The sequence below is a fragment of the Manis pentadactyla genome, chromosome 14 (genome assembly GCF_030020395.1).
Source record: "Manis pentadactyla isolate mManPen7 chromosome 14, mManPen7.hap1, whole genome shotgun sequence".
NCBI classification, from domain to species: Eukaryota; Metazoa; Chordata; class Mammalia; order Pholidota; family Manidae; genus Manis; species Manis pentadactyla.
This window is the reverse complement of record NC_080032.1, coordinates 86,065,701-86,093,593: the sequence shown is the minus strand read 5'-3', so window position 1 is coordinate 86,093,593 and position 27,893 is coordinate 86,065,701. Positions and strand designations below refer to the sequence as shown.

Here is a 27,893-nt window from a genome sequence, read left to right as displayed (position 1 = left end):
GACAGGTGCTTTTCTCATCCTTACAACAATGCCAAGAAGGTTTTGTCATCCTGACCATTTTCCAAGATCACGTTGCTGACGGGTGAAAGAATTTGTATTTGAATTTGCATTGTGCATCTCAGAGCCTGGCCTCATTATAGCAGATCTCACTTGAGGGCTGTTAATCCTGTGAGTAGTTGACGGGCACGGGAAGCAAGAATTTTGAAGATGCAGCAAAATTTCGAATGTGGCAGCTGCCTGTGTTGTCATCCAGGTAGTTGGACAACTTTTAAGAAAGAGGGACAAGGTGGGGCAGAAATGGGTTCAGAGTTAGCCCACGCTGAGCCGGGCAGGAGGATAGTGTCTGAGGCAGGTGACCAGGCGGTCAGGGAAGGTTCCAGAACTGAAGTGTGAACTGGAGTGCACATAAGAAATCAAGGCAGGAGCATCATCTAGGAATCAGGGTGACAAGAAAGAGGAATGTTAGTCAGGGGTGTGTCCAACTGCATTTACAGGTTCTAAGTTCCAGCAGCTAGTGGATCTGACTCCGCATTTGTCAAGATGAATTTTAAACAGGATGGGGAAAGTGTATCTTTCATATTGTTAATGTTCCATTTGTACAGCTGATACAGTTTGAGGTCAGAAAGAAAGTAAAACAATCTTCCTGCACCTCCCCATCACGGGATTAGTTCTCAGTAATTAGTTCATAACGCCAGCTGTGGCAAGTCTAAGATGGTAGTCCTGGGTGTGTGCGTGTGTGTGTGTGTGTGTGCACACGCATGCATGCGTGCACTTGTGCATGCCCACACGTAAATATGTGTAGTTTTTCTGGCCCGAGCATGTATACTTGTTCTCTATGGCTCCTTGCTGTGCTAGTTTAATCTTCCATCTTGACAATCTGATTTCTCTGTCATTCTCGGCTTTTGGCAGAGTAAAATAAGGACATATTCCAAGTATGTATTTTAGTGGTACTAGGACATATGCGTGGAGAATTCTCATGAGATGTTACTACTAACTCATGAAACTTGTCAGGCATGCCTTTTTTCTACTCTGGAGTATAGCACTCCTATCGGGTTTCTTGAAATTCTGCTCTTTTTTGTCTGACACGTAAAATGACAGCTAAAGTAATGCTTCTTAAGCAAACTGTTCTGAGGATCTCTGTGTGATAGTTTTTTTGAAAACGCTGCCAGGAGTCATTTTGTGCAAATTCAGGGTTTTTACTTTGACAGGTGATTGATTTTTTTCTCCAACATCAGGCTTCAAGCAATATTAAAGAATGAAAAAGAAAAGCAGGATTACTGATAAAGGTATTTTGTTTGGTTTATTTCGAGGACAAAAAAAATGAGTTAAGAAATCAGTCTTCTAAAGTTATAGTATTGCTAGCACTTTTAAAATTGTTATTACTTAATATTTTCAAAATACATAGAATGTCACTTGGTATGTAAGCATACATGGTAATAGGAGTGGAAACTCTTAGGAATCATGGGAAAGAATAAGGTGTTATCTGCAGCAAGTGCACAGTAGAGTTTTAGGTTTTGCTGTTGATTATGAATTCAGTGAAAACTTCTCTACTGTTTTGCCATTATTTTTAGTAGTAGCAAAGCTGGAATTGTCAAGGGTAGTGTTTGGTTTGCTCCTATTTTCTTAGCACAGTGCTTGGCATTCGGAAGATGCTCAATAAAAAATCGTTAAACTGTAGTTTTTTTAAGTGAAAAAATCCATGTAGTGTGATAATAGGCTGAGTCTGTTAGAGCCATGAAGTGTTTTATGTAATGAGCTGTCATATTTCTCATCTGACTTCCATACTGCTGGTTCTGAATAGTAAAGGAGTGAGATTCTTTCTGACATGTAGAGTGAAGCAAAGAATTAATCAGATTTTGATGTGTTAACCACCATATATGTATCAAGGATTCTGTTTTACTTGCTGAGATTCTCTGATGCACCACAATTGCCAAATGACCTAAGTTGTGATTTAGTGCTGAATGCACCTGTCTTTCCTGTTCAGTCTGGGAATGTCCTAGGCTTCAAAGCTTCAAAGGGTTTCCTGGAACTGCTTCCCTCTCTCCTTGCTCTTCCTCTCTCCTTTCCTTCCTTCCTTCATTTCTTTTTTTAGCCCTTCATTATTTTCTTTTACCTCATCTACTTGGTTTTGTAATTCATTTTGTTGAGCTAACTAGAGGTTTCAGTAAGGTCTGATAATATCTCCTCTCTTATTCTCATGTAAGTATAGTTCTTCACTGCATAGTCATACCTTTTCTTTGTAGCTTGGCTAGGCACAGCTTTAGCTTTGAAAGGACCTTTGGCTCTCAGATTAGGGCAGTTTTCTATCTGCTTCTAAGAAGTTGGTGTTTATGCTATATATCCTGGGCTACCCTGGAGAACATACTAGAAACAGTCATGAAAAGAATACACTCATTCACCCAGTAAATACAGTGAGGTTTCAATATGTAGAAAGCATCATGCAGACAATGAGAGAGTTGAATAAGAGAGTCTCTCAAAAAGAGAGAGTTGAATCAAGACAAGGTGTCCACACTCTACAACCTAAGGGACCTTGAACCAAGAGTCAACTCCTATATTAGCCCTAATGATGTGCTAAATGAAATAACTGTTCTGAAAGTCCAGTGATGTTTTTCCTAAGGAATAGTCATTTGAATAAAGTAACATAAAAAGGCATTTACACCAATAATTTTGTGATTTATGTATTTGGTAACATACTTGGTTGAAGGACAAATTTGCCAAGCACAAGAATATACCTGTTTCTTTATCATTAAGGATTGTGTAGTATCATTTTTAGGTTTGCAACATAATCATCACTACCCTTTATTGTGTTCTTGTTACAGCCAGGCAGTTTACAAATATTTAATTGCAGAATTATAGTAGTATAGAGTGTACAAATATGGTCTTTGGGGTTAGATGTGAATTCAAATTCCAATACTGACATTTGTTACTTGTGTGGAAAGTATTACATTTTGTGAGCATAGGTTTCCTTGTCTGTAAAAGGAGAATAATAGTGTCGTCTCTTAAAAATTAGTATGATGTTAATTAATATAAGCTATGTAAAAACACATTTTAAATGCATGTGTGTGTATATGTGTGTGTGTGTGTATATAGATATATAAATACATATATAAATAGATGGGTAAATAGATAGAGTTCATGGAATCTTTCTGTCAGTCATTGCTTTATCTGTGCCAGGTGCCTGCCCTCTGAGGGTTTTGAAACTTGTGTAATGTCGCCAAGTTACTTGAATTCAAACCCAGTTCTTTTAGACTCAAAACTTCTCTGTGCCCCCATTCTAATGCACCTTACTGCTCTGTATACCCCAGTCGCTCTCTCACAGCAGCAGAATGCTAAGCGTCCTGCTGATGGTGGCTGTTTCAGTTCCTCCAAGGGATTTATTATCTCAGACTGTTCTCCCAATGTCTCACTGTATTCTCTCTCTCAAGGTTTTTAACTCATTTTCGTTCATAATGGTTAGTGTTATGTTCCAAATTAACCTATATTCTTAGCCTATAAACCCAATTTCTACCCTGCAAAAAAAACCACCATATAGCTATAAAGAGAATCTGTATTCATTTTGACTAAATGTGAAGCACAACAGGGTTTTCATTCCTTAGGGGGAAAAAATGGGGAGAATTTGTTTCAATACCTGAATAGTATTAGGGCTTTTCTGGATGCATTTTTCGACAAGGAAGGAAATAGCACTATACTTTATACTAAGAGGAGGACAAGGGACCCTACGCCGTATTATCCCCGATCAGCATCACCACCACTGCCACCTTGTAAACAGCAGTTCCAGACTTTGAAGGTTAAATCAGTTGCCGGGTGTCAGAAGTAATTTGTTACTAAAAATAATCTAAGCACTCATGTTTTCAAATGCTTTACTCTTTTAATTAAAATTATTTTCCAAATTAGATATGATCATAGGCTATTCCAGCAATCATATCTTGTCACTTGTGTTTTTATGCCTTCTTTGGTGAGAAAGAGGTGGAATTATATACAGAAAGAATCAGGGGTCTATCCAAAGAATGAATTTTCTATACAAGCCATCTCTTTGGTTTGTATAGAAAAGAAGAAAGGAAAAGTAAAAACTAACTCAGTAAGATAATTTTGGGTAGCTACCATGTGCTGCAAATTTAAAGTATATATAACCAGTTGTATCTATATAAACATTTATCTGTCTCTCAAAATGGACACACATATACTCAGGAATGCTGTGATCACTAAGGGATAGATAGCTCAGTATCTGAAACACTTCACTTCTGAGGAAAGAAGAAAAAAAGAAATCCACATTTTCAGGATTGTTGGAAAGAATTAGTTTAAGGAGTGATATTATTAAAAATACATGATTTTATCTATGCCATACTTTTGAGGGCATAATAATTTTACAATGACTATAAAATAGTTTTGAAAGCAAATTAGTAAGAAGTGCTACAGTCTAGCAAACAGTTATTTGAAGTTTGACTTAATAGCTCCCTTACCTAGTTAAAGGCACTATCTCTATTCCTGACACTTTATTTTTATTTTACAGTTGTATAATTTTAAAGGTGTTCTGCCAACCTCTTACCTTGTAAAACTGTCTGGTGCTATGCTGTGTGTACTGTAACATACCTGCTAGTAATTACATTTAAGAAAAATGAGTGATGTTAAAAAACATAACACGTATAGAAATCAAACTCTTTTCTACAAAGTTAATCATTAATGATTCTTATTTACTTTTTATTCTAGAACGCAGATCAATTTCACAGTGGCTATTGATTTTACAGCATCAAATGGTGAGTATTTATGACTATCCACTTGTTTAAACTATAAGCAATTCTGTGAAAAATATTTATTCTCATGAAGTTAGATATATTATTCCTATACTTCTATACTTAAGAAGTGTTTTCCAAAAAGTTCAGTTAATTTTTCTTTCTTTTTATATTGGGAAATAATTCAGACATACAAAAGACTATAAGAAATATAACAAAATGCATAGTAGTTACATTCAAATTTGTTAAATATTGAAATATTATAATTTGTTTCACATACTTTTGAAAAGACAATTAAACATCTAGTTAGGCCCACTGTGTATCCCTGTCCCATTTCTTCTACCCTCTCTTCCTCTCCACACATAGCTATAATTCTGACATGTCTAATTATAATCCCCATTTTATAGTATTTTTGTGTGTATTAATTTATAAAAATATAATGCAGGTGCATATACCTTATGCAATTTGCTTCAATTTTACCTGATCATTTTTAAGAATTACTCTTGTTAACACATTTACATTTAATTAATTCATAGGGATTATCATGTAACATCCCATGTGGGGGTTATTCATCATTCATATATATTATATATATGAAAAAAACTGGTCTTTTATTTTATTTTGAAGTAACTTTGTTTCAAATGGAACAACCATTTGAATTGAGTTCCTATGTATAATAGGAACATGAATCTCATTATTTAACTTTTACCAGAAGTTGCCATCAGTTTATGTTTACCTAGAACTGTTTTTTTCCAAATTGCTTATTGTGTTTATGGCTCTCACATTATATTTCCTTTATCTCACATTTCCTTCACATCAACTATCCCCTAAAATTTCACAAAATAATAGACATAGGTAGCAAAGCATCTTAGAGATCTCTTACTCCAACCACCCTCTTAAATAAATAAGGAAATTTAGGTCCAGAAAATCTTTTTCTAATAAATGCATCTTGGCTTGTTAGTACTAAACCTAGGAGTAGGGATGAGCAGCCCAAACTCTATTTCAGCTCACCTTGGGCTACATGTTTATACTCCACATTATTGCTTCAAGTTAATGATTTTTATTCACATGCTTTATTCAGTAAAATATGGAACATAAAAATAATATCTGAAATCCAAACAGTTTAAATATTATCTTTTGTTCACTGATGAGCATTAGCACAACAAGCTAAAGAGCAAGAATCTATTCAATAGAAAGACACAAACTACTAAAATTGACTTAAAAAGAAATAGGCAATCTGAATAGATCTATAATGAGAGATTGAATTAGATTTTTAAAAAATCTACCCACAAAGTTTATTTGGGCAGCAGCTTCACTAGTGAATTCTACCAAATATTTAAAAAAGAATTAATACCAATTTTTTACAAACTCTTCCAAAAAATAGAAAAGGTAAGAAATGTTCTCTTATCATTCTATGAGGTCAGTAGTACCTTGATAACAAAACCAGGTAAAGATATCCATAAATAAGAAAAACTGAAGATCAGTCTCTTTTATGGATGTAGATATAAAAATCTTCAACAAAATACTAGCAAACTGAATCCAGCAACATAAAGAGAATTATATACCAACCTAGTAAAACTGATCCCAGGAATGCAAAGTTGGCTTAATAGTTAAAAAGCAAATAACATAATATACCAAGTCAGTAGGAGAAAACGTAAAAAACACATGGTCATCACTTGATGCATGAAAAATGTTTGACTAAATCCAACACACTTTCAACATAAAAGCACCTAAACTAAGAATAGAAGTTGACTTACTAACTTTAGGAAGGGAAAGCTTGAAAAACCCATAGCTAACATCATACATAATGGTGAAAAGCTAGAGGCTTTCCAGCCTAAGAGGAAGAACAGATCAAGGATATCTGCTCTGCCACTTCTATTTAACATTGTACTGGAGGTCATGGCCACAGCAATTAGGCAGGAAAAATAAATAAAATATATCCATATTGGAAAAAAATGTATAAAACTGTGTGCAGATGGCATAATCTTATGTATAGAAGATCCTAAGGATTCACTTAAAATTTCTTAGAACTTAAAAATGAGTTCACCAAGATTGAGGGATAGAAGATCAATATATAATCATCAGTTCTTTTTCTATATACTTTCAGTGAACAATTTGAGAATGAAATTAAGAAAATAATTCCATTTATAATATTATCAAAAGGAATACAATACTTAGGAATAAATTTAACCAACATAAGTGCAAAACTTAGATTTTAAGACTATATTCAGAAAAAAATCATTGAAAGAAATTCGAGTTCTAAGTAAGTGGGAAAATATGCCATTTTCATAGATTAGAAAATTCAATACTGTTAAGATGTCATTGTTTCCCAAAGTGATTGGCAGATTCAGTGCAGTCTTAGTCAAAACATTGAAAGGCTTTTTGTAGAAATGGATAACTGACCCAAAAATTCATGCAGAATTTCAAGGAATCCAGAAGAGTCAAAGGAGACTTGGAAAAAAAAGAACAAAGATTCACACTTCCATTTTTTAAACTTACTATCAAGCAACAGTAATCAAGACACTGTGATGCTGGCATAAAGATAAATATGTAGTTTAACAAAATACAGTTGAGATTCTAGAACCATATGTTTAAAGTTAACTGATTTCAAGGAGGATACCAAGACAATTCAATGGAGAAATAATTATCTTTTCAACAAATGGTACTGGAGCAACTTAATAGCCATATACAAAAGAATGAAGTTGGATCTTTACCTCATATCTATACAAAATTAACACAAAGTAGGTCAAAGTCTAAATGTAAGGGCTAAAATGATAAATTATAAAACTATTAGAAGAAAACATAGGGACACATATTCATGACCTCGGATTTGGCAATAGATTCTTAGATATGACACCAAAAACATAAGGAAAAAAAGAAAAATAAATTGAGATTCATAAAATTAAAAACTTTTATGCTTCACAGGACACTATGAACAAGGTGAAAAGACAAACTCCAGAAGGGGAGAAAATATTAGCAAGTCATTTATCTCATTGGGGTCTTGTATCTAGAATGTATAAAGAACTCATAACTTAATAAAAAGACAAACCAATTAAAATGGGCAGAGGATCTGAATAGACATTTCTCCAAAGAATAGAGAAATGATCAATCAGCACATGAAAAGATCTTTGGCATACTTAGGCACCAGGAAGTACAAATCAAAATCATAATGAGATACTATTTCACACCCACTAGAATGGCTGTAATCCAAAAGTCAGAAAGCAGGTGTTGGTAAGGATGTAGAGAAATTGGAACCCTCAGAAACTGCAATTGAGAGTGTGAAATAGTGCAGTCACTTTGGAAAAACACTTCGGCAGTTTTTCACGTTGTTACACATAGGGTTATCAAGAGAGATGACCTTGTAGTTCCATTCCCAAATACATACACAAGAGAGATGAAAACATACATCCACACAAAAAGTTTTACACAAAAGTTTATAATAGCATAATGGACAAAACATGTAAACAACCTAAATGTCCATCAGCTGATAAATGAATTAAAAAATGTGGTGTATTCACACAGTAAAATACTATGCAGCAATAAATAGGATTGAAATATGAAGTGCTATACATCTACAACCTAGATGAACTTTGAAGTAATTATGCTAAGGGAAAGAAGTTAGTCACAAAAGATCACATATTATATGATTCTATTTAGGTGAAGTGTCCAGAGTGGACAAATTAATGAAGACAAAAATGTAGAGTATTTAGTGTTTAGTGCTGGGCTGGATGGAGCGATAAGAGAGTGATAGTGAATAGGTACTAGGTTTCTTTTTAAGGTGATGAAAATGTTCTAAATTTAACCATAGTGATGGTTGCACATATCTGTGAATATTAAAAATTATTGACTTGTAGATATTAAATGGGTGAATTATATCTCAATAAAGCTTTTTGAAAAATAGGCTAGTCAGGTGTGATTTTTTTTATTCAAGGCATAGTGTACCTCTAAAAATCAGATACAACTTTGATAACATTCAGGGCTTAAAGTATTTTTAAAAAACTAAGAGTTATAGCTAAGAATAAGGGCTATGGACTATGACTGCCTAGATTTATATTCTGGTTTTACCAATTATTACTGTGTGATTTGGGGCAAGTTATTTAATCTGAATAATAGGTATAGTAAAAGTATCCATGTCATAAGTTTGTTGAAAGGGATTAAGTGAGATGGGAAGTAAGGTATTCAATACATGTTAGATTCCATGCCATTATAATTATTATTGTTATTAGTTGGGTCCCAATGTCATCAAATTATTGCAAGTTCATTCTCCATATGCGTTGTTATTGATACAAAAGTAGTCCCAGATTCAAGGAGTTGACAGTCAGTGTGGCAATTTTTTAATTGCCAAATTTTGTGGTGCAGAGCACAAGAGCCATAAAAGTAGAAGAGGAAAGACAGTAAGGGCTGGTAAGGGCCGGTGTAAACAAGGAAGGTTGTCTGGTGCAAGTGAAATGTAAGCTGGGGAACAAGAAAGTGAATTTCAGGACAGGGTGGCGACCTGAGAGGTAGCGATAGGAAGCACGATGTCATTAGTGGTGCAGTGAAGAAATTGGTCTGGCAGGTGATGCTGGAAAGAGGCAGCATCTTAGAATCGGTCCTGCTGTGCAGATTGGCCAGGATGTTTAGACAGGTGGGGTGTTAACGATGTTTTCATTTTAAGTATGGTTTTCTTAGTGAAATAGAATTAGGTGCCAGATTGAAACCATTGGGTGACTACTCTTCTTGTATTTGAGAGTTGTGTTCAATAACCACTTAGCCAACTAAAGATATTGCTTATCTGTGGCTCCAGTGGGCTTTTGACCAACTGGCAACATCCCAACTTTAAACGACATGTCCAAGAAAAATCACGACAGACAAGTTCAACAGGCAAGGAAGACTTCATTCAAGACTGTTACCTTAGAGGGCAAGGCTGTTGCGATATAGGAGAGAAAACTGACCTGAACTCCTCCAAAACAGAAGGTGGGAGTTGTGCAGTGAACTAGAGAAGAGTAGCAGGGATCAGAGAGGAGGTGGTCTGTGCGCTTCCGCCAGTTCTGTTTGCTAATTAGCACTTGCTGAAGTTAGACGGCCACCTTCCCACAGAGACTAGCGGTAGGGGTGCTCTTTTTTCTTGTTGATCCCATTTCAATGGGATCCTCCCAGGTCCTTGAGGAAGAAAGACATTCCTGGGTTATAGAGGATATACATTTTAAAGGTTCAGAAAGTAAGAATTTACAATGCCCTAAGGAGAGGGAGGTCAAGGGCCTATAGTCTTGGAGAAACCTTTTGTCAAGGTCAGTAAAGCTGAGGGGAACGTTTGGTCAGGAGACAACTTTTTAAAAAATTTTGTCATGTGGAACCAGCCCTTAAATGCGGGTAACCCTTTAGAAATATAAATGCATTTATGCAATGAATTATTTTTAGGCCAGAAATGTTCTGTGTATAATTATATGTGTTATAAACCTAGGGGAGGTCTCTGCTTTATGTTGTTTCTCTCTCTGCATCTCAAGTGCTTATTTATTTATTTTTTTCCTTATCAGAAAAGAACTATTCCCTGAGGCTCTCCTTCCTCAGGCCATGTTTTAATGTCAGTTGAGCTTTCTGTGCTGTTACAAGTCCCATTTAACTTTCTATTTCCACTTAAGAAACTAAATGGACTTTCAGGCAGCCTTTGTGCTAGTAATTAGGGCAACTCGATATGAATGTCAATGTGCTTGCGCGGTAGCACATATATTACTTTCTCTCTCAAATTCATCCCTATTCAAAGGCGACATCCTACATAGTGTAAGTATATTGAAAATTCAGAGCCGTGTGGATAACCCAGGCAGTAATAACGGGAATAAGTTAAAACTTACATTTCTGTGGTGCTTAATTATTTTTAATCACTTCCTCCCATGATCTCATTTTGTTCCCCAGTAAACACTGTGGTAAGAGTTACTGCAGGCATTTTATAAATGTCCTGCCAATGGCAAAAGCCTTGATTTGGGGCCTTCTGGCTCCTGGCTTAATGTCTAGTGAGAAAAACACCGAATAATTTTTCAGACCTAGATGCTTAATTAGCTTGAATTTGAAAATCACTATGCTCTCCTCGTTTTAAGTGATTTCATTGGGATATTTCTCAAATACGGAATATATGTTCTGTGAAACTGCTTTAGGAAAACCTCACAGTTATGGAAGCCCATTAAGTCAGTTGAGTCCTCTGATTACAAGCGTAACGATTCAAGCTAAAGACACATGATTTTTTTTAAAACAAAACCACAGTAAAATAAGATTAACAGAAGTGCCTGTGTACTTCTGGAACTGAAATCCAAGAATAGCCTATATTAGGTATTAACCATGAGGAATAATTTCTGAAAAAATGTGCATAGGCTTTGGCACATTTTCTACATGCCTGTTAGAATGTAATAAATATTTCTATGCTAATTATCCATCCAAAAAAACCTATTTGACGGACTATGGGTATAGATAGAAACACATAATTCATTCTACAACAGATACCAAGAAAAGTGTTGTTCAAGAAAATCACGTTGTTAGCCTGATCGCTCATGTTGACGTGTTTTTTCTGCCATCAGGCAACCCTGCGCAGCCCACTTCCCTGCACTACATGAACCCTTACCAGCTGAATGCCTACGGCATGGCTCTGAAAGCCGTCGGAGAAATCGTTCAGGACTATGACAGCGATAAGATGTTCCCAGCTCTAGGCTTTGGTGCAAAACTGCCTCCAGATGGAAGGATATCTCATGAGTTTGCTTTGGTAAGAATGCATCATCACAAGGATTTCGTGTTTTGAAAAAAAAAATACTTGGGTCCTTTAATATCAGTTTGCTGCTTATGCTTTTAGTCCATCACATAGTAGCTCTTGTGACTCTAGAACCTGCACAATTTCTAAAGGATTAATTGAGGAGTGTGATATTAATGGGGAAAAGACAGTCACATAGATTGGCCATAAATCTATCTGACACACAGCTGACTTATAAATAGAGAGTCTGTCCTGGTTAATTATTGCCGCATAATAAACGTCCTTCGAAGTTAGACACATCTACCAATACAGTTCCTTATATCCATAACCTGTGGGTCAGGAATTTGAGTAGAATAAAATGGGGAATAATGCATTTCTTCAAGATGTCTGGGGCCTCTCCTGGGATGGCTTTGATGGCCAGAAATGGCTGGACTTGTTCAACTGGAGCCATATGTCTGGGCTTCATTCTGGCTGTCGGCTGGATTCCCCAGTTCTTTTCTGTGTCATGTCTGGGGCTCTTTTGTCCCCTGTGAAGCTTCTTTGCTCGTGTGTGATACCCACGCTAGGATGGCTGCACGCCTCCCCCTCCTTCTACATACAGCCTGTCCAGGCGGTCGCCGTGGGCTTCCCCACAGTGCGGCGCTCCGACGGCAGTCGGGTTTCTTACATGGCCGCCAGCTTCCCGCAGCAAGCCCTCTGCAAGGCAGGGGCAGAACCCGCAGGCTCTGTACACCGTCGCCTGAGAAGTCCCGGAAAGTCGTTTTTGCTTCGCTTGGTCAAGCCAGTCCCTACGGCCAGCGCAGTTTCACAGCAGGAAAGGAACCTTCGCCTCTCAGTGGGAGGGATGCCGAAGAATGTCTGGCTGTCCTTCACCTGCCATCTTCTTAGATGCTATTTCTTTTCAAATTTAAAGGATGAGTTATGGCTAGAATTAATTTTTTTCAAATGTGAAGCAGTGATTATGGTTGGAGTTAATTATGATTTCAATATTACAGAATAGATATGACTAGAGTACATAGTTCTCTAGTTAATGTTTAATTTGCATGGACAGACTCCGTGTGGTTAGATCATATACAGGCAGTGTATTCCACTCTGCCTTCAACACCAAGTCTGCACAGATAGGGCCTATAGGCCCAGCCAGCCTACTGTCACTTGCCCTTTCTGATGAAAAAATGGGAAAACCAATATAGAAATGGGTAGCTATCATTTTGGAAAAAAATTTGACTTTTCCTAATACACGTGCCTCCCTGCCCGACCCTATATATGACAGAAGTACACTCATCTGTCCCCAATATTTTTGTACATCTTCATTTGTTATTTTTATTCGTGTTACAAAAACAATTGATGATCATTATAGGGATTTTTAAAAAAACATTCTATAAGCAAAGGGTAAAAATAAACAATAATACTAAAAATAAAATAGTCTCCAAAATTGATGAAAAGAACAATGATCATTTATTGAATATATTACTAAGTGTCAAGCCAAGTACTTCGCAATCATTTTCTAAGGTAAGCTTCATCTGATTTCCATGCAGCAGGTGTATTGTGTCTGTCTTCTTTCACCACTTTAGCAAATGCCATACCTACTGGAGTGAAACGAGTGCCCCAGGGTTCTGGAGGACAGGATTTAAGACCAGACCAATTCCATTTTAGGATCCATGCTCTTAACCACTACTAAACCACACTTTATAAAAACACCTGCAACCCTGCCTCTCAGATACAAGCTTTACTAACACCACGATGTATGTGTGTATGTACCATGGTGTATATATAATATGATATGTATTATACATACTTCCAGAAGCTTTTATATAATTAATTTCACCTCCTTTAAATATATTTTAAGATCAGTGTTTTTACAGTTTTATTTCTATACTCCCTCTTGATTTTCTATTCCATTGCCCACACAATTTCTGAAAGGTTGCTGGAGGGTTTAATTCTTTCTTCCATGAAATAGCCCAAATGTCACACTTCTAGTGTCGTATAAAAATGAGTATCTGTTGGGATTTTGTTGTGTCTTAGAGTATTAAAATCTCCCAGAAACTTATAAGACCATGAACGTCGTTCATGTGATCCTAAGTCTTAAGTACCTCAGCAAAAAGGTCAGAAGCAATTTTAAAGCCTAAGAAAACTAAATGAGGTTTATTATTAATTTTCCTTCCATTACATTTGTTGTCACCTTTGTGTATGATCTTTTCCCTTTATCCCTCAAATCCTCTCTTTTTTTGCTTTTTTCTACCTCCTTGTAGCCAAAGCTACACAAATATCTACTGCTAAGGAAGGATTTTTTTTTTGCGTCTTAGCCAATTCTTTGAACCCAGTCAAAATACTTAAAGTGCAGAGACCAATACCCATTTAAATATGTGAAAAATAGTTTCCCAGATTGATGATAAAAATAATAGTGATGATGTTGATGATAATGACTCAACTTTAACACTTCCTAATAATTCTATTACTTTAATTTTTTCAAAGCATTTTTGTTTCCTTATATACCTAAGACCAGAGTTAAATAGATCTTCAGTGAGATAGTATATGATTTGATTTCTGCTAAAGTATTCTGTGTTAATCTTACCCTAAATAACTGTTATATATACCATTTTTTAATGTGAAAATGGCAAATTCAAAAACTTAAGTCCCATGTCTATCTGGCAACTAATTTATCTATCACCTGATGTTAGCAAACCTCATATGTCATGGTAAGAATTTGTGGTATTATTCATAATCATTAATCTGTTCATCACACCAAGTTCAAATAATCAGATAGCAAAGGAAACCTTTAGAAAAATTAAGTAATTCCTAGTTGGTGAGTTTTGGGCTAGCACAAAATGTTGAAATGGAGCTTTGCTTTTAGTCAAAAGGGTGTCAGGTACACCCCAGCTATTCACGTGAAATATGTATAAGAAAAGAAATCATGGGAAAATAATTCTATTTATTTTCCGGAAATACGGGAAATATACGGAATGGAAAAGAAAAGGAAAAATGTCCTATTACCACCCCCTGGGCACTTGTGTTGTGGGAAGAGTGAGTCCTGGCCCTCGTCCCGTTATGACTCTTGCTGGTTCCGTATGTTATAACTGAAAATACAACAGAGTGTAGGTGTCTGTTTATTGGACAGAAGGATTCTCTCGGCTTTTCCCCAAGGTAAGCAGCCTCTGCACAGCAGCAGTACATTGCAAAGGCTAAAGCTGTAACTCCTAAGAGCTTCTCTTCCGTGTTTTGTCAGCTTGTTAGCCTTGCGGAAAAGTGTTACAGGCTGTAGGGAGAGACAGGTACTGACAGACGGACATCTCTGCAGAATGAATCCCAGTCCCCAGCGCAGTCCGTCAGGGAGCCGAGCCGAGGGAGAAGTGGGTGAGAGCCAGACACCCCTCACCTCTTCAGGCTGCTGGGGTTATTGCTCGTTTGAATTCTTTTCTTTATACTCTCTGTATGTTCTAGAAGTTAGTGTTCATTACGTTATAAACGGAAAGGTTGTATATTACTGCAAAATACAAAGTTGGGCACCCATTGCCCTCTGCATTTAATAAACAACAAAATTAAATGCGCTTATTTTCAAAAACATCCCTGTGTTTTACTTTTGTGCTATCTCCACACATAAACTTATTTGAACTTGTTTTAACAAGCAAAAACTAATTTCCCTCATAGTAATGTTAAGGAATGAGATTTTAAACAGACTTAACAAATCTTTGTATAACTCATTACAACTTTGTTATTAAGAGGCAAAGCTCATTTTAATAGCTATAAGTTATTTTAAATAATCCTGATAAAATGCAAAACATGCATTGAAAACAGTGTATAGTTTTATGTAATAAAATATTATCATTCAGTGCATATGAGGAAATCTTTAAGCATTTATTATAGAATTAGGATTAATGCAGAAATCAGTGCTTTAAATATTCCATAATGATGACTTAGAACATCCAATGACTGTTTTTCTCCTAAGAAAAATGAAATAGAAAAAATCATAACCTTATAATTTCAATTCCAGAAGATAGAGGAAATATATAGTTTTATAGAAATATAAACCCCCCAGTCAAAAAATGATCCAAATAATGTTAAATATGTAATCATCATGTTAAAATAATGACCCAGAAGTAGCTCAGAACTGCCTTGATTTGTAATTATTCCCTTAAGGCAGATATAAAATACATTTTTATATGCTCAAAATCAATAATGAGTCTTAATTTTAATTAGCTTCATGCCTTATCAAGGGAAAAGAACACTGTAAAATTTTATTTAAAGGAAGGTTAAATGGGTCAGCTCAGGTTAACGTCAAAACCAACCATTAGCTGCTTTGTGCCAAATATTAAACTTCTACATTTTAATTTCAGTCAATTAGTCAATTTAATAACATAAAGAGGTTTTAAAATTTTTTTTAATTTACATGAGAGTAATTAATTAGAAGTTTGATGAAAAGACACAATTAAAAGCAAAAAAATGGGTATAAATCCCTCTCTCACAAATGGCAAAATTGAAGTGGTTGGTAACATCTAGGTTATTTCCTAAAATCTCCAGTCTTTCAAAATGCTCAGGATTCCATAATGTGGTGATACAGAGGTGGTGAAGCGATTGATTGGGCTCTGAAGTCAGACCACGTGAGTTCAAATATTAGCTTTCTCACTCTTGTTGTGTGACTTTGGGGCTCAAGTAAATTACCAGCCTTCCTCATTTTAAAATTTGAAAGATTTTCCTCTGAGAGAGAACCAGTATTGGCTAATTCACCTCCACGCTCTCAGTGCCTTTGTTTTGTTATCTGTAAAGTAGGTGTATGATAGTATTTTATCTACTTTTTTAGGGTTGCTATGAAAAACTAATGTATGTAAATATTTTAATATAAAGCTTGGTATATAGAATTCAATGAATTTTAGTTATAAATTACCGGTCTCTTGTGGCTCAGACAAAAACAGAACATGCTAAAATTACTGCTAACTCTATTTGAATATTGTTACCGTCCCCAGTGTTTTAAAATATATTTACACATATTTTTATATTCTCCCTCCCAGAGGTGGAGGCTCATTACCCTTCCCTTGAGGCTATACCTAGTAACTCATTTCTAGCAAACTGATTGAAATAGAAGGAAGGCACTGAGGCCTCCTCCGGGCTGTCACTCCTGGGTTGCTCGTTTCGGGAGAGTTAGTTGCCATATTGTTTTGAGAACTCTGAAGCAGCCCTGTGGCACGTCCGCGCTGGCTTCCTGCCCGCAGCCACGTAAGTGAACCTTCTTGGGAACTGACCTGGCTCTTGTCAAGCTTTCAGAGGCCCAGGTGGGTGTCCTGACTGCAAACGCAGGGAAGGTTCTGAGGAAGAATGCCCTAGCTAAGCTGCTCCTGGACTCCCAGCACCCCAAACAATGTGTGAGATAACAAATGCTTATTGTTATAAGCCACCAACTTCTGGGGTAATTTGCTACATAACAGTAGGTCACTAATGCGCAGCTTTATTTGTGTTACTTGTGGAATCCAGAGTAGGAGAATTAAATGTAACATTTAATAACAGAGCATTCAAGGTATGAAAAAGATAGACTGTGTCTCGGGGAACCCATTGCCCTCCTGGGTGCTGCCTTCAGAATAACTGGCTGCTGGCAAGCAAGCTCCATTTCCCTTGAACAACATGAATATGTTTCTTTGATTCTTTTCCTTTTCCTGTGTCTTGATATTTCCTGCACCAAATTACATTCTCTCTGACCCTTCTCCAGTAGAGATTATCAATTATGAAATTATGAATTTTACATTTTTCCTTCTATAAGGTAAAACTGAATCGGTAGCATTTTTTCTGATTTCAATACATTTTAATGCAGAAAAATTTGAAAAAATAGAATAGTTTAAAGAATGAAATCAGTCACCGATTATGTAAATATTTAGAGTTAACTACTATTAATATTTCATTTACTTTTTTTCAGGATTTTTATATATTTGTCTCTACATTACACAGACCTGTGTAAAATTAAGACACTATTAATTATAGAATGTTGTGATATTCAGCTTCTCAAGATTATTTAGTTTCCTCCTGAACTTTTTTGAAGTGTCCCTTTTAATGATGGCACATCGTACCATCATATTACAATATAATATAATGTTCTAATCTGTTGTTGACCACTTAACTTACTAGTTTTTGCAATTATAAATATACAAATGAGTGTTCTTCAAAGAAACCTTTATGAGTGTCAACATGTATTATTCTCTTTTTCAGTTGACCTTCACAGACATTCATTTTTACTGTTCTGTGCGTGTAATTTCTACAGAATGGGAATCCTCAGAACCCCTACTGCGACGGCATTGAGGGCGTCATGGAGGCTTACTACAGGAGTCTGAGAGCTGTGCAACTGTATGGACCCACCAACTTTGCCCCTGTGATCAATCACGTAGCAAGGTAAGTGGAAGTAGACAATACACTTATTCTAGTGTGCAACACAGCAAAATCATAACATGATTATTAGCATGACTCCACAGATGGAAGTTGTTTTCTTCTAACTTACATCCAAGAAAATAAGGAAAAAGATCTAGAGTAGAAAGAGTCTTCCTGGAGCTATTGCGATACTTTGTTAAGAGTATCAAAATCTCAAGTAAAGAAATACACTGGATTCTGTTAGAACCTGTATTTGTCCAGCCAGGGAAATTTTTTTGTCTTTGAAAAGACATCCATGAGAGCAATAACAAGATCTATCATGCTCTCCCCTGTGAAAATCATTCAAATCTAATATCACATTCCATAGTAGCATAGAAGTAATAAAAGACTGAATTCCGTGAAGATGGCTGAAGGCTTTCAGTGATATATAGGGCACATTATTTTAACCTGTCTGAAATTAATACAACAGCTAATTTTATAAATTCCCAGAGCTCTGCCTGTATATAGTACATAGTATTGAGATGGAAATATAATTGCTTAGGATTCCAAGTACATGTTCTAGAAAAAAAATTTTAATGCAAAAATCTATGTATACTTGCCTATCATTTTTTTCATTAGTGCCTAAATAAATTAGACACCACTTTAAAAATTCTTAAAAAGTTTGACCCAGTCACGAATCCTATGAGACCCTGCCTTATTATTTGATTATTAAAAAAGCATAACTCTCATATCCTTCTGAACATGTAACCAGATGAAAGTTGTTTTCTTCTAATTTACCTTGAAGAAAGTGAACAAAGGGATATACAGTAGAAAGAGTTGTCTTTGAGCTGTTGTGATACTTTGTTAAGAGCTTTCCATCAAAATCTCAAGTGAAGAAACATGCACTGGGTTTTTTTTAGGACCTGTATTTGTTCTATCTTGAGACAAATTAAAATGAAAACACAACATGCCAAAACTTAGGGAATACAGCAAAAGCAAGTACTAAGAGGCAAGTGCAGAGTGATAAAAACACACATTTAAAAAAGAAAAACATCTCCAATGACTATACCTCAAGGAACTGGAGAAAGAATAAACTAAGCACAAGTTAGCAGAAAGAAGGAAATAATCATGATTAGAGCAGAGGTAAGTGAAATAGGAAGTATTGACAAAACTGAGTTGTTTTCTTAAGATAAAGAAAACCAACAAATCCTTAGCTAGACTAGTGGGGAAAAAGAGATTCAAAATCAGAAATGAAAAAGGAGACTTAACAACTGATGTCATAGAAATATCATAAGGGACTATTATAAACAATTGTACTCAATTTGGTGAATTTATAAGAAATGGATGAATTCCTAGAAGCATACAACCTACCAAGAATGAATCAAGAAAAAAACAGAAAGCCTACACAGACCAATAATAATAAAAAGATTGAATTAGTAACCAAAAACCTCCCACAACAAAGAAAATTCCAGGACCAGATGGCTACATAGGTTAATTTTAACAATCACTTAAAGCAGAATTAACACCAGTCCTTCTTAAACTCATCTAAAAAAATAGAAGAGAGAGGACTTCTAAATCCATTTTTTCAGGCCAGCATTACCCTGATACCAAAGCCATCAAAGATACCATAAGAAGAGAAAACAACAGACCAATATCCCTGATGAACATGGATGCGAATCTCATCAACAAAAGTAAATTGAATACAAAGCATATTAAAAGAATCATACACCACTTACCAAGTAGGATTTATCCCTAGCAAGGAGGGTTCAACATACAGAAATCAATAAATGCAATACACCACAATAATAGAATGAAGGACAAAAAAATCACATGGTTCATCTTGAGATAGAGAAAAAGCATTTGACAAAATTCAACACCCTTTCCTAGTAAAAACTATCAACAAATTAGATACAGAGGAACTTAACTCAACACAGTAAAGGGCATCTGTGAAAGGTACACAGCTAACGTCATAGTCAATGATTAAAAAAAAATACAACAAAAAAGTTTTTCTTCTAAGAATTAGGACAAGGCAAGGATGCCCACTCTCCTAAGCAAAAATGGACACATGGGACCACATCAAACTAAAAGGCTTCTACATAACAAAAGTAACCAACAACAACAAAAAAGGCAGCAGATGGAATGTGAGAAAATATCTTAAACTATTTATCTGATAAGGGATTAATTTCCAAAATACATAAGGAACTCCTACAACTCAGTAGCACAGAAAATGCAAATAACCAGGTTTTTAAATAATGGGCAAAGGACTTACACAGACATTTCTTCAAAGAAGACACCCAGACGGCCAACAGGTCTATGCAAAGATTCTGCACACAGCTGATCCTCAGAGGAATACAAGTCAAAACCACAATGAGCTATGACCTCATGCCTGTTAGGATGGTTATTACCAAAGTCAAAAAACAGCAAGAATGTGGAGAAATTGGAACACTTTTACATGGTTGGTAGGAATGAAATTTGGTGCAGCCTTTATGTAAAACAGTAGAGAGGTTCCTCATAAAGTAAAAATAGAGCTGCCAGCAATCCCACTTCTGTTTATATCTGAAAGAATTGAAATCAGGATCTCAATTTACATTATTCATTATTCACAAAAGTGAAGATAGGAAAACAACCCAAATATCCATCAACAAATGAATGCATAAATAAAATGTAGTATATATGTACAATGGGACATTACTCAGCCTTAAAAAGAAAGAAGCCCCACCATTTGCTGTAACATGAATGGAACTGGAAGACGTTATACTCTGTGAAATAAGTCCCAGAAGGACAAATGCTGCACGATTCCCCTTAGGTGAGGCATCCAAAATAAACACACACAAGTAGAGAAGGGGCTGGTGCTCCCGGGGAGTGGGGAGGAAGGTATGTGGAGTAATGGCTCAGCGGGCATCCAGTGACAGACACAGAACATGAGCGAATCCTGGAGCTCTGCCGTACCACGTGGGTCCATAGTTAACAAGGTGTTGAGCACTTTAAAATGTATTGAGGGTGGATTTCATGTTAAATGTTCTTACCACACACGCACACAAAAGGACACAAGAAAAGTTTTGGAGGTGTTGGATATGTTTATTACCTTGGTTGTTTTGATGGTAACATGGATGTGTGCATATGCTCATACTCAATCAAATTGTACACGTTAATTATGTGCAGCTTTTTGTATACCAATTATACATCAAGAAAGCTGGGGCTTGGGGGATGGGGAGACATATGAACAACAACTGAGATTTTCTCCATAGGTTACCGGAAGCATTGAAAGAGAAATAAAAAGTAAATGCTAAAAACACACACACACACGCACAGAACACCAGTTAGACCACTTGAAATCGTATGTATACGATCGCAAAATACTCAACTTTCTGTACTGTTTCTAAGTCGGGTAGAAATTTGCCACTTTATGAGCATCATTTGGTAAGAAAAGCATAACACCATACTGTTGTACTCAGAGAAGCTTTTCTCACTGCTATTTATATCTTTCCATTAATCACATGAAATCTAAAACCCTATGTTTCTGAAGCAGAGTCAGTATCAAATGCTTTTAAAAAATAATGGTTATTTAAAAATTGAAAAATGAATTCCTGAAGGACATTATCTGGCTTCTTAAGAAAAGAGTTAAGCATAAAATGGGAGAATAGGACCCATAACTGCTTGGGATATTTTCTATTGATTGCGTTCCCATCAAATTAATACAGATTGCTAATGTCCAATATCAGTTGTTCAATACCGTGGGAGTATTTTTGACTATACACTGTGGAACCAGCTCAGCACTATCTTGACAGGGTGTAGACACACACTTACTATATTCTCTTCATCAGTCTATACAATTACCAGTCATTTTATTAGCAGCATGAGCGATTTATAGTTACTCTAGTCTATGGCAAAGTTGTAAATATTTTTCTTGTGCATGTGGTCATTAATTCTACTCTCTAAGAAATAAGTTTTGCCAGGACATATGCTGTTGGTCTGTTCCTGACCTGTTCAAGCTTCATCCCTTGGGACCCTTCAGGTTGTGAAGGAATCTTGTTAGTAATCAATGGAAGTGTTCTTGAACACAATGTTTCTATGATTTACTTGAGGATTTTCAGAAAAGTAGACCAAAAACTCAATGTTCGCTATATACATATGACCTGCATGTTAGTTATATACTAAAAACCATAAAAATTATCCTTATTAAGATAGAATCTAGATACCCAGAATATAGAACAGAATGGAAAAATAATAATAAAATAGACCATATTCCCTCTAAATTACTGAGTATTATTTGGTGAGAATTCTGATTAATTTCAAGTGCTAGAATATATTCTTATTATATGCTTAATTTTAGCCCTTGGTATAGTTCTCCTGCCTATCTTTCATCCATTTAACATGTAGTAAGAACTTGAAATATTGATGTATCAAAAAGTTTCTCCTGTTACACTTTTTTATTCAGGTGAAATTCACGTGACATAAAAGTAACCAGTTTAAAGTGTACAATTCAGTGACATTCCGCACATTCACAGTATTGTCCAACCATCACCTCTGTCTAGTTCAAAAACAAAAAGCATTTATAATTATTGCTACACTCACAGAGCTGTATTATATATTGAGTACTGTCTGTGCAGTTTCTTTATTAACAATGCAAAGGTGCGTTATCTTGACTTTAAAGATAAGAAAATCAAGCCCAATAGCTTAAATAATTTACTGACGATCATGGACATAATGTGTTTCTTAGCCAGCATGTCTGTTCCAAAAACGGTATACATTCCTCTGTGTTAAACATACCTTCATCCACCTCGCCTTTTATTCGTGAATGAATTTGTGAGGCATCCAGGCGTTTCTATGTGCTAGCATGCAGTAATGTTGCTCTTATGCTAGTGTGCTATTTCAGAACAACGTGTATTTGAGAGTTTGCATAATACAGGCTCCTAACACATGTTGAAATATTTTCTTAGGATTAAGGGTTGGTTGGCTATTCCAAATGGTATTTAGCAACCACCACGTAGAAAGGAACCATCTCATATTCTGGGGTATCCTTTACCTTTTCATTGCCTTTCAGATACGCTTCGTCTGTGAAGGATGGCTCCCAGTATTTTGTGCTCCTGATTGTGACAGATGGTGTGATCTCAGATATGGCTCAGACTAAGGAGTCCATAGTCAATGTGAGTAGGGCTTTTCAGTCTTGGGCTGGCGGAATGACAGCATGGTTGAGAAAACTTAGGTTGACTCCAGAGTTGACTTAACGAAACAAAATGCCCATGCCTTTGGAGCCAATTGCTTTCTTAACCTTATTCAGACAACCCGCCCACATTTGTACCATTCATCCATAACCACTAGGCTAAGAGGTATGGATAACTGAGATGTAACAAAAATATTTTCCCCCCAAATACATAAGATCAGTATTTATATTTCAGTTATAGAAGAACTGAGCTAATTCCTATTTCTGTAGTATTGGATAGGGACTGGACTTGATTCAAAAGTCATTCTTCTCATTATAATTCCTAATTATGTGTTTTTTTGTGATTATTTAATTGGCTTTGTTTTTAGACTATAATCAATAAAATCTACATTTACTAGACTAGTCTATCAGATGATACCTGTTTTTACTCACCATTCTATATCCAGGCTGAGCAATGTTTGGCACAGAATGGGTTGCATGAGAGAATTGTTTATCATATCTCATGATTATTAACAGCATGAAGAAAATATTAGCTGTTTGGTGTGAGATAAAAATAGCTACAGGTGGGGTTAAGAATCAAGTGCTTTATAAACATATACTTAGAAAAAAAGTAAACAAAATTCAGAAGGCTTATACATTTATTTATGTTTAACTAGACACTTGGGTTGAATTTATCTTGCTGTCCTTTATGTTCTGGTCAATGGCATTAGTGTGCACTTTAAAATATGGACTTAATAGTTTAGGTTTAAACTAACCAGACATGGTGCCCTGAGGACCAATTATTACTAATTCAGTGACCTTCAAAGCTGAAAATGTGGCTACTGTCTCTGTTGCCGGGTCCCACATTGTCGCCGTTATGTTATTTAAAGTGATGGTTTCATTTAACTGATACAGATCATAGAAAAAATGCTGCAACATCAAGTATTTCAGTATCTCTCCCAATCATGGATATTTAATACACAAATTAATCACACTAATAATAACTTTCTGTAATTACAGTTGCCATTCACTTATTTACTGTAAAAATTGCTTTTCCTAACCTTGGGCATAAAGGAGGTCGAGTAGGGCACTGATATTTCACAAATATGGTACATTTTTTTCCACTCGAGCAACTGGAAGATTTTTGAGAGGAGAGAGAACATGAATAAAGAAGCCAAATTTACCCAAAGTCAGCTTAGCAAGATTTCAGCTGAGAATAGCAAGTGAAGGCAGATGCTCAACACTTAAATTACCCAAGGCTGGTCATTCCTGAAGACACTACCACTGAATTAGTGTACGTATGGAGTTCGGAAAGGATAAGAGTGGAATCAAGTATATTATTGTGTTAATTTTAAATAGTTCTACTTTAATGAACATAATCTGTGAAAAAAGAACTTAATAAAATTCAGAATGTTATTTTCCTCTTAATTCTTAACTCTTTTCTTAAGAATTCCATTTCTTAATTGTGAACTAATTATGTATTCTTTTTGAAGGCCTCAAAGTTTCCAATGTCAATAATTATAGTAGGTGTTGGACCAGCAGAATTCGATGGTGAGTACTGAAATTTCAACAGTATTCCTTGGGGATTTGTTCAATGTAACTCCTCAAGCTGTTAGGTTTCTAATCCCTTTCTGCTTATAATATGTGGGTATGAATGTGGATTTGTATATAATGTTCGTCTACGCAGAGACACAGCTATCTCGTGAAGACGAGGAGGGTGAGCAAATCAAAAGATTGGTAAGTGGGACATTATCTCTGCATTTTTCTGAAAAACATGTAGCTTTGCATTTCATTAGAGATGGTTTGTACCTCAAAATAATATTTCTTAAGACTGGCAGAGTGATAAATTGACTTTTTATTCCCAAGGCAAAACACACTGTGGGCTCACTAAAACCCTTGAAGGATGAGCACTAAATCAGTAAACCATTAGGTTATGGAGATGTTAACACTAGCATACTATACTGCTCTAATGGGTTTTTGGACTGTGGCTAGCTGATAGGCATTGTAAATACATAAGTTCTGGCATATGAAGGAGTGAAGTAAAATGAAAGTGGAACTGACCCTCTGAGATTTCATGAGACTTTATATCATTATTGGCTTACTGGGTAGTTTTCTGTTTGGGCTCAGGCCTTGTTCAGAGGCCAGTTAAGTAACAGCTGTTGGGGTAAATAATGATCTGGGTTAAACCTCTCTAAGGATAGTCCGTCCTGGTCATCTGGTGAACTCCTTTAAGAGACCTCTGTGCTGGACGGCAGCTGCGTGAGCCCAGAACGTTCCCTGGTTCAGGCGTTCCCATGAACAATACACTGATTTTAGCTTGAGGCCTTGGAAATGAGAATTTTAGAGTATTTGGAACAACCTTTGGTAGAAATTAATTTAGGCACATAGGTGGATAACAGGTAATATGGCCATCGCTGGGGCGACTCTTGTTTAACTCTGTGAGGTTTGTATAGATGTGTCTGTCTCAGGTGATGCGCCTCAGGCTTTGATCGCTGGCCCTGGTCACTGTCTCCCTCCACGCCCTGCTTGGCTGGTCATCCTCCATCGGCATAATCTTCTAGTTTTCTGAAGCAAAAGTCATTTAGCCCCGACAGCGGCTGCTCTCATTCTCTGTGTCTGAATATTCGCACCTGTTTGCACTGCACTTCGGGTATGAATTTGAGACGCATGTCTGGAGTCAGGAAAGCTAAGATACGTCTTTCTGGTTAATGCTTTGTGTTACTTGATCAGCCACACCAATCAAGATACAATGTAATTCACAAACTTCAACATTTCCTGCGTTAAAATAACTCATGCTTTCTTCTTCGGTTATGGATGTGAGAAAACAAAATTCAACCAAACAAATTTGAGGATCTAATTGGTTTTACTAAGCGATGCATGAATTGGGCAGCATCCCCTCTGTGAGCAGAGAAATGCTCCAAGGAGGTGTACAAAATGGAAGGTTTTTACAGACAGGAGGGCAGGGCAAAAGTTTATTGGCAAAAGAAGAGATTAGGGCTTGTTTAATGTAAGGTCACCCTCCCTCAGGACTCGGGGGTCTTAGGCAGATGACCTCATGAGTAATCAGGCAATTCCAGAATGATTGGCTAAAAGTTCCCCTCCTGGGAGAGGCAGACACTGCAGCAATGCTGGGTATTAAGTGGCCTTGAAGAAGTGACCCCGTGTTGGGCGTGTCTTTCTCTTTTTAATATTAATTTGCTTTTGCATCTCAAGGGTGCACCTGTCCTTGGGGGCATCCCAGGTCTCCCAGACTCCTCTCTGGAAGTTCCCCAGTGCGTGTGCCCATACAGGTGGTAAACCTCCGCCACTTGTCACTCAGGGACCCGCACACATAGTGTGTGACTGCAGAGCCACCGCCCCTTCCTGTGTGTATTTCTGGTGATGTATTTCTATTCAGAATAGCAGGCACAGCTAATTGGGTACTGCCCTCATCCAACTGCCACAGCTGTTTATTTTCTTCATTTCTTTTGTTCCCAGTGAATTATTTATTCGGGTTTTGAGGTATGATAATTCATCATTTCCCTCTATGACTTCTTGAACTAAGTGAAAAGGAAAAATAAAGGCAGGAGCCACTCAGAGACTAGAATATGAGCTTTGTTGCTTACAATACAGGATCGGAGAACTTGGGTTAACCTGTACACAGAATCAGACTTCCACCACATTTTCTCCCCAAGATTAAAGGACCTCCTACCTGTCTCTGGGCCTCCTCCATACAAGGGCAAGCTTGGCCTGCTAAATATGCCATAGGAAGAAATAATTGCATGGCACCTGAGGGTAGGCTGCTCCAAGAGAGAGACAGAGTCAGTTGCTTCTCCCAGTCTCAGTAATCTTACCATGAGAAAAGTGAGTGAAGATTGCAGACAAAGAGGGAAGTTGCCTTCCCAGAATTCCCTCCTAGGAAGCAAAGTGAGGCTTCCCTCCGGGGAGCATGTGAACAGGGAGTAAGGGTCCCGCAGCACCTGGTTTCTGCTTTCGCCATGATGGGAGTTATAATAGAACTGTTCCCCCAGGAGACAACAGATGCTTCTCTAAAGTATTTCTCTCTCTTTCTTCTCTCCATGGCTAAGAAGAAAAGGACAGAATATTCATGTTTAAGATAGAAAAATCTCTTGACTTACAGTCAAATTGCTGCTATCCTATCAGAAGAGCATTTCTCTCTGCACTTCCAAATCTACCATAGAGTAAGTTTACACATCACATATAAACGGACGTAGGAAAAGAGTGAAATAAAACTTGTGAATTTTATCAGTTAACCCCCTCAATCCAACATCCACACATTTTTAATCAAAAATACATTATTTGCAGGGGCAAGAAGAAAGGCAGTATTTAGCTATCCATTATTCAAAGGTAGAGGGAATAGGAATAAATGATTCGATTAATGAGTATTCAAATTTCTTACCTCTGAATTTCATAAGAACAATTTAGAACTCTCTGTATAATTTTCCCCCAGTGCCTCTTTACTCCTCTATAAAGCACCTTCATTAAGAAGAAAGGTTTCTTAAGGCAGGATTTCTTTATTCTTAAGAGGCCAAACGTAAATTAAAGCAGCATCTTATTACCTGCTTTGATCACCATTAGGTGAGAATTAAAAGAGGTTCTCATGTCATTGTCTCTCCCAGGGCTCAAGAGAAGTGCAGGTCGGCCTCTCATACACCTTGTTCCCCAGGGGAGGAAGTGGGGCTCACAGCCTCAGGGCCCATGTGCGCACGGTGACCTGAAGACCCTGCAGAGTGAACATCTCCTGCCACCATGTCCATGCCATGTCCTTCCTCTTTGCTCTGAGACATGGAGCCTCCAGTGCTTGGTGCCTGCACCCCTTTAGCCCAAAGGACTCTGAAAAGTGGGAGACATTTTATAGGTTCACATTCTGATTCATTCCTGCCTGTATAACTGTCATTTTCTTTAATTGGAATGAAACAGTCACAAAGACCAATGGAGATTGTAGAGGATGGTGAAAGGTGAGAACCAGATGATGATCTAA

General features: G+C 36.7%; 1 protein-coding gene across 4 annotated transcripts in view; it reads left to right on the top strand.

Moving 5' to 3' along the window:
- CPNE8 (copine 8) overlaps positions 1-27,893 on the top strand; it is a 164,185-nt gene that overhangs the window by 125,229 nt on the left and 11,063 nt on the right. For all 4 annotated transcript variants that reach the window (XM_036889385.2, XM_036889387.2, XM_036889388.2 and 1 more), the window contains 5 exons: positions 4,708-4,754; positions 11,279-11,460; positions 17,687-17,814; positions 22,814-22,916; positions 24,406-24,463. In XM_036889385.2, coding sequence (XP_036745280.2) covers positions 4,708-4,754; positions 11,279-11,460; positions 17,687-17,814; positions 22,814-22,916; positions 24,406-24,463 — 518 coding nt within the window. The remainder of the gene's footprint in view (positions 1-4,707; positions 4,755-11,278; positions 11,461-17,686; positions 17,815-22,813; positions 22,917-24,405; positions 24,464-27,893) is intronic.